The 6,841-nt window shown below is 43.1% G+C and overlaps 1 protein-coding gene across 1 annotated transcript in view; it reads left to right on the plus strand.

The window, feature by feature from the left end:
• Positions 1 to 6,841, plus strand: part of BRF1 (BRF1, RNA polymerase III transcription initiation factor subunit) — a 374,795-nt gene that overhangs the window by 348,783 nt on the left and 19,171 nt on the right. Inside the window, exon 16 of the mRNA XM_019518468.1 lies at positions 2,379 to 2,430. Coding sequence (XP_019374013.1) covers positions 2,379 to 2,430 — 52 coding nt within the window. The remainder of the gene's footprint in view (positions 1 to 2,378; positions 2,431 to 6,841) is intronic.

A 6,841-nucleotide genomic window follows, 5' to 3' on the forward strand; every position in this document is an offset into this window, starting at 1 on the left:
GGGGGGGGAGTAAGAGGAGAATTGGGCCCAGTGTCTTTCCAGCACGTTGAATCTTAGGCTCGGAGACAGCCAAAAATAATATCTAAGAAGAAAAGGGAGACTGTTTTTCTAACTACTAAGAAAAAAAAGCCTGCTTTCTGAACACTAACATAGAACAGAAATCCACCCTGCAGGGCGCTAACTGGAGTACAGTCACTCAGTGTTGAAAAGTGGAAGAGAGCAGAATGAGTCCTTATATTTACCATCACACTTTACAGGCAGCCCCTCCATAAGAACCTGCCCCTGTTCCTCATTTTAAGTAGAAGCATTTAACTTAAAATGAAACTGGAATATTTACTGTGTGCTTTTACTGTAACAGGGATTGTTTTGGTCCATGTCCAAGCACATGCTTTATTTGCTGTAAAATATATACAGGCAGATTCAGAATATTGTTAGGGCCCCGTTCAATGGCTTGATTCTCACTGGCAGAGAAAAGACTTGAAGGTGTTGTAGAGAGGTTGTAGTGCCCCTGGGAATATGAGGCAATTTGTGCCATTCCCAGATAGGGTCTTAGCTGCAGTAATCATTCATTTTAAAGTGAAGATCTTTAATTTCATCTCAATTGATGGTAAACTATGTAAATATAATATAATGTCTTTTACAAGTTAGATAACTGGAATCCTTTAGTTCCTAATCTCCTGATGTTGCTGAATTCTCATGCTTGCATACATCTAAATGTGATATGCAGCTATAGGCGAACAGTGTTTGATAGTATCCTACAAATTGATCAAGTTTCAGGAAAGCTCAGTAATTCAGATGAGATGGAGTAAAGAGAATATGCATATAAATATCGATAAGTAGGAAAAGAAGGATCTGTCTTCAGATGTCTTTTTCTCTATGTCATGGTATCCTTTTGGGAGTATTGGGTAGGAAATAACTTCTCTAGGTCAAGAGTATATTGTCTCCCAGAATTTTGACAATCATGAAGTGCAGCAAACAATAACTGAAGCAAAATCCCGTTGTATCCTGATCACGCTGTGGGTGCCACCCATGCATTGTTTGCTGTGATATCCGCTCAGATATATCTACTGCAAATAGGTTCACCTTGGGCTGCCCCTGTTGTTCAGATGTCCTGAAAATGTTGTTATGAAGTGCTGGGAAGACAACTCTAGTTGCGCATCTTTGCAAGTCGGCCAGTTTTTTTAAATTGTAATATTCTTTTCTCTGTCAGAGATAATGCAGACCTATAACTTTTCACTCTTTTTCTGGGGTTTCTATCCCCACCATAGAATGGTTTTGGAGTTGTTGTTTTTTTTAAAAACTGGAGAACAACCCATCTCCGAATGCTAAAGAAAGCAGGACTAGTAAAACAGAGAGAAAAGGCAGCTTACAGTTCAAGAACGTTCAGCTCTGGATGTGTAAATAGACATTAATTAAATTGCTTAGGTTCTGCTAAAAGGTATGCTTGGGGACCTGTCTGAACTGAATTTAGGTTAAAGCTAAGTCTTGCTCTCTGCTGATCTGTGTGCACAAGGAGGAGGGAATAAGAAACAACCAGAAATAGATTAAAACAACTGAGAATAGTGTTCATAGCAATAAGGAAACTGCAGGATATCAAATGATTAGCAGTAACAACAATATTTGGCACTCAGATGGCAAGATGATACAAATTAATTTAGTTTCTCCCAATGTCTTTATATAAGCCTTGCTTTTCAAAGGAATATCTTTTAGAATATACACAAGTTCAGTTACCATCACTTTTTATTCAGAGATCATCTGAGGTCATTTTTTGTGTAAATTTTCCTCAGTTCAGGATTACATGCAAGAAGCTATGATCATCTCGGGCCAGGTTCTGATCTAGTTTACACCAATGTAGACTTGATGTCATGCCACTGAGATTGAGGGCCATGACAGGCTGGTATAATTAAGGAGAGAAAGGGCTCTTTGAGTCATTGTGAGGGAGGGGCAGCAGTGGGTAGAGGAGGGCTTCTTGCTTCTACATTCCCCGCTCCACCTGCCTGAATTTGTTGGCCTCCAGATTGTGTGGCAAAAACCATCTATGTGATAGAGTCTCTATAGAGAGAGTTGAGAGTGATGTGTGGGATGGGGGTTAGCTCCTCTGCTTCTTAGCCAGCCTTTTTTCTGTTGTTGCCTTGAATTGCTACGGGATAGTTATAGTGAATGTAAATGTTAACGATTGTTAGCATGTAGAGCTTGTATAAAGGCTTCGTTTTAGAAGTGTTTAAATGGAACTGATAATAGAGCGTGATAACATTAGCAAACCCTTTTCTTTGGCGAGAGTACAAGTGAATGTTCTCTGTGGCAAGCTGAACTTTTCCTTTTACAACAGAACTCTTCTAATGTTTGATAAATCTTATGCTTTTTTTATTTCTCTCCAGATTAAGACCCTTGATTTCTTCACAGCTAGCTAAGAAGGCTGCAACTGAAGAGGTACGTGATGTTTACTTCCTCCCTCAAGAGCCCTTCTACACCACTACAGGCTGAAAACAGGTTTAGCTCTCTATAAAGCACCTAAAGCTTGATCTTGCAAATTCTTACAAACCTCACTGGACTTGGCACTTATTTGTAAGAATCAGAAAAGTTGGACTGAACGGGCCCTCTGAAGATCATGTAGTCCAACCCCCCTGCTCACCGTCTCTGCAGGGAGGCAGGAGCATCCCTGTCTAAACCATCCCAGCCAAGTATTCACTATGTACACATAAATTTAGAAAAACTAGATGGGATTCTGTTCCATTGAGGAAGCTGGTAGCGTTGCAAAGGTGATGCCTTGCATTTTCCAGGTGAGGTTTGCTTTTACAAAAATAAGGCTCCTCTGGGGAAGCCTGATCAAAATATAGAGCATGCGTGCACATTCATCAGTAATTGAGAACATGCTCATGTTTAAGGTGTGCCAGAAGGATTCCAGCTGCAGGGAGGAAATTGAACCTGCAAGTGAGTAACAACAAACTAGTGAAGTGGGTGAGCAGCAGCAGAGTTTGTGTCCGCATATTAGTCAGCACAGAGATGGGAGTAATGCCATTCTGCTCTCCCAGCACCTGGGGCGAGAGGCATGATGACGACTTTCCCTAAATAACAAAAGTTGATAATTATATAGTTTTTTTGAGACTATATTAATACAGAGGAGGAGACAGTGATAGGATCCTAGTAATGACCTCCCTTTGGTACTTTGTCCTGGAAGGGCAGTTTCAGTTAGAGCAGGCATAGGATTTGTGTCCAGGCCATGGGAAGGCTTAGGCAGTTCCAAAGAGCCATCCAAGTTCATAGGATTTAGGTTCCTCAGTGCGCTGTATGGAGAATGAGGACAGGCAGGCACCTCCAAAGGGGGATTCAAAAAGCCTGGAAGCAGTCAGCAGGAACTCCTAAGCATCATCAAGTTGTGTCTGACCTCTCCATCCTTTCATGAACTTAGTCGTCAGACTTGCATTACTCGTTGGGCATCTCTGTTCACTTGCAATTCAGAACTCCTAGTCCTGGTTCTGAGGACAGATGCTTAACATGTTAACATGCCCTATTGCCTAGTGGTTAGAACTTTTCTCAGTCAGTGGGTCCCTGCTAACAGGGAATGCATAAAGAATCTCAGGAAGTAGGAACCACAACCCAGGACTCCCTAGTGCATCAACTTTCACAGGAGGAGGGGAGAGTGCCTCAACCTAGACAGACTAAGAGTGGTTAGCCACTCTTCCAGGACAATGGGGGATGAGGCTTTGAATCTTCCCAGGGTCAATGGGCTAGGACCCAGGTCTCCTACTTCCTGGGCATGTGTTCTAACCAGTAGACTATGGGGCAGAAGGTGGCCATTGCCACCACCACTGTTATTTTGGGAGCTAAATTCAATGCTATTATTGTGAGTTAGGTATGCTCAGACTACACTTACAAATCAGGTCTCCCTGGGGACTGAGGCAGAGTTTTGACACCTCCTAGCACCAATCTGAATCCAAGCAGAGCCTACACAGCTTGTGCACCAAATGAAAGGTTTCTGAGCATGCCCAGACGCCCTTCTGTAGACACATGGGGAATTCTGTGGTCCAAAATGGAGATGCCAAGTATATTTTGTGGCTGCTGGTAAAGAGCCAATTTGAATTCACCTTTCAGACTTAGAGGGTTAAATTCTCCTTATGTCTAGGGTGACCATATGTCCCATCTTGGCTGGGACAGTCCTGGATTTCATGGGCCGGTTGGTGAAAATTAAAGCAAAAGTCCTGGACTCACAAGGGAGTGGGGTGCAGTCTGGTAGGGTGATGGAGTGGCATGGTATGCCAGGCAGGCGGACGGGCAGGCACTGCTGCTACTGTGAGGGAGCAAGGTGGGTGGACTGGAGCGGTGCCCAGCCCAGCCCTCCCCCTGCTTCCAGTCACTGCTCAGGAGGAACCCGGCTGGGGCACGTGCGGGGAGAGTGGTGCCTGCCCGTCCGTCCATCTCCCTAGCACATCATGCCACTCTGCCTGTTCACCAGACGGCGCTCTGCTCCCTGGCCTGCCTGCCTCTGCCGCCCTCTCTGCCTGCAGCAGCTCTGCTGGCTTGCGGGGAGAAAGGGCAGCGCCCTGGATTTCCTTAAAAATAGGATGGTCACCCTACTTGTATCCCACTCGTATCAAACAAACTTGAAGCCGGCTGTCATTTATGTTTTGTAACACTGGATAATGTGTATGTGCGTGTTTGTGTACACACAAACGCATATAACCTAAACTGAAATTGCTGTCTATTCACATAATAAGCTGTTATATAACAATGTAAAATGTTGATAATTTTCCAAACGGGTCTGCTGTTCATATTTTTTTTTAATGAATGTATGAACTCTGACAGTTTTGTAAAAGTACTAGTTAAACTTTGATTGGTAGTTTACCATGTTTCTACAACCATTCAGGCTCACGTTTTATATATATATAGGGAAAGTTTAAAGGTCAAACTGGAGTTCAGGTTGTCTGGAAATGGATCCAGGAAGTTCTGTTTAAAGGAACTGTTTGACAGCCTTATTTTAAAATGATTAAAAAAACATTGATTTTCAGAAACAGTTTGATATCCTGCCTGGGGAAATACATTTTCACTTTTTATGCTGTGCTCATTAGAAAAACCTGCACATTTTTAGAACTGTAACAGCCTGGAAATGGACATGATAATTAGAAGAAGGTCATATTTTAATTAGCATGGTGCAATTTTAAAAATAATGAATCAGTTGTAGCTCTTTTATATTCACCCATTCTTAAGTGAAAATTTTCTGAGCAGATGGAAATTTCTAGCATAAAAATTGAATGAATTAAGATGTTGTTTCTCCTAAATCTGATGTCTCTATTTCTGCTCATGTCTAAAACCCCATGAGTTGTCAGTTTAATCATTCTGGATGGCAAAAGTGGTGATAAGTGATAGAAAATAAACGGAAAGGAAAGAAACTCATTTTACATGATAATGAGATTAATTTCTTACATACAGACAGGTTTTCAAAGTTTTCTGAGGTGGCTACCCAGTTGCCATTAAAATTAATGGGCACTCAGTGTCCTCTTACTGAGTGATGGAAGCAATCCCCTTGGTGACTTTGAAAATTGCAGGCAGAAACTTTGCGTTATGTAGGTTGATCATCTTGATTTTCTGAGTAGTTCAGGAATTTGATGTCAGAGTAATGAGAATATGGAGAGGATATCCCCTGTCTTTGTTTGTATACAGTGCCTAAAACCTCAGAGCTCTGCTATTTAGGGACACTTCAGGGATTCCTGTAGTATGCATAACAGTAATTGTTACCAAATTTGGTACTAATTCCAACCATTAGCTACAAGAAGTTGCAAAAAGCTTTTTTAATTCCTAATAGCTAAGCTGCCTGAGTCCCCCTTATGCTGAGGGAGCAGCAGAAAAGGCTTTCCTGGTCTGTCGTCCTTAGCCCATTTGTTATTAGGTACATTTCTATCTTATCTTCTCTTATATGCCTCTTTTCTAAAGTAAACAGGTTCAGCCTTTTCAGTCTCTGCTGATGTGAGTATTGCTGACCCTCATTTCTGATAATGGGTGACTAGTGGGAAGTGATGATATTCACATTCTCTGCTCTGGGTTTGCTCACCTGAAAAGCAGCCTTAGAGAAATCGCTGTATGTCCCTGTTTTCAAGCGCCTCCCCCCGCCCGCCCGCTCTTTTGAAAGAAGTTGATAATAATGGACTGGCTTCGCTAGGATACTACAACCAGATGCTCCAGGTGGAGGTTTTCCATTCTGTGAAGGGAAGACTCCCTGGCTGTGCCGCTGACAGGGACAATTTTTGCAGTCCCCATCTCCCTGTGAAAGGCAGAAAAGGGGATGGGAAGGCTAACGGAGAGTCTGAGCTTCACCGTGCCCAATCCTCCCCAGTGAAAGGGAACTCGGCAGCTGAATGCAGATTAAAACCCCTCTACTGTGGCTTAAGCTGGAGTCATGAAGTTCTGAATCAAGGAGTTCATTTCCTGCAGTCATTGCTTTCCACTACTTTTACTTAAAAGAAGTGGGGAGGTAGTGGCATTGAATTCATAAAAGCTGGAACAAGAATAGTTCTTTCTCTGAAAAAACTATAAACTGAAGAGCTATAAATGCAGCCTGGGCTGTGTGTTTGCTTGCTCTTTCTACTGTCCCCAAGGTCTCTGGGATTTGCAGTCCATAATCAGGACCTTGACTCTCAAGGTTTCTTGTCACTTCCCCTTCGTGCTTCCAGGTGCCTTGGGGATTTGTAGTCCACAGTCACAGTCAGCACTAAGTTTGGGCAGGGCAGGGCAGGGCAGGGCAGGGCAGCTCTGGACTTAGGGGAAGGTGAGTTTAACCCTCCTCCCTGGCCCAAGACTCCAGCCAGGGTTTGCTTGGAGGAGGTGGGGGGTGGGGAGGGGAGGGAGG

This window comes from Gavialis gangeticus, unplaced genomic scaffold, assembly GCF_001723915.1.
Source record: "Gavialis gangeticus isolate Ggan-Ray unplaced genomic scaffold, GavGan_comp1, whole genome shotgun sequence".
Classification (NCBI taxonomy): domain Eukaryota; kingdom Metazoa; phylum Chordata; order Crocodylia; family Gavialidae; genus Gavialis; species Gavialis gangeticus.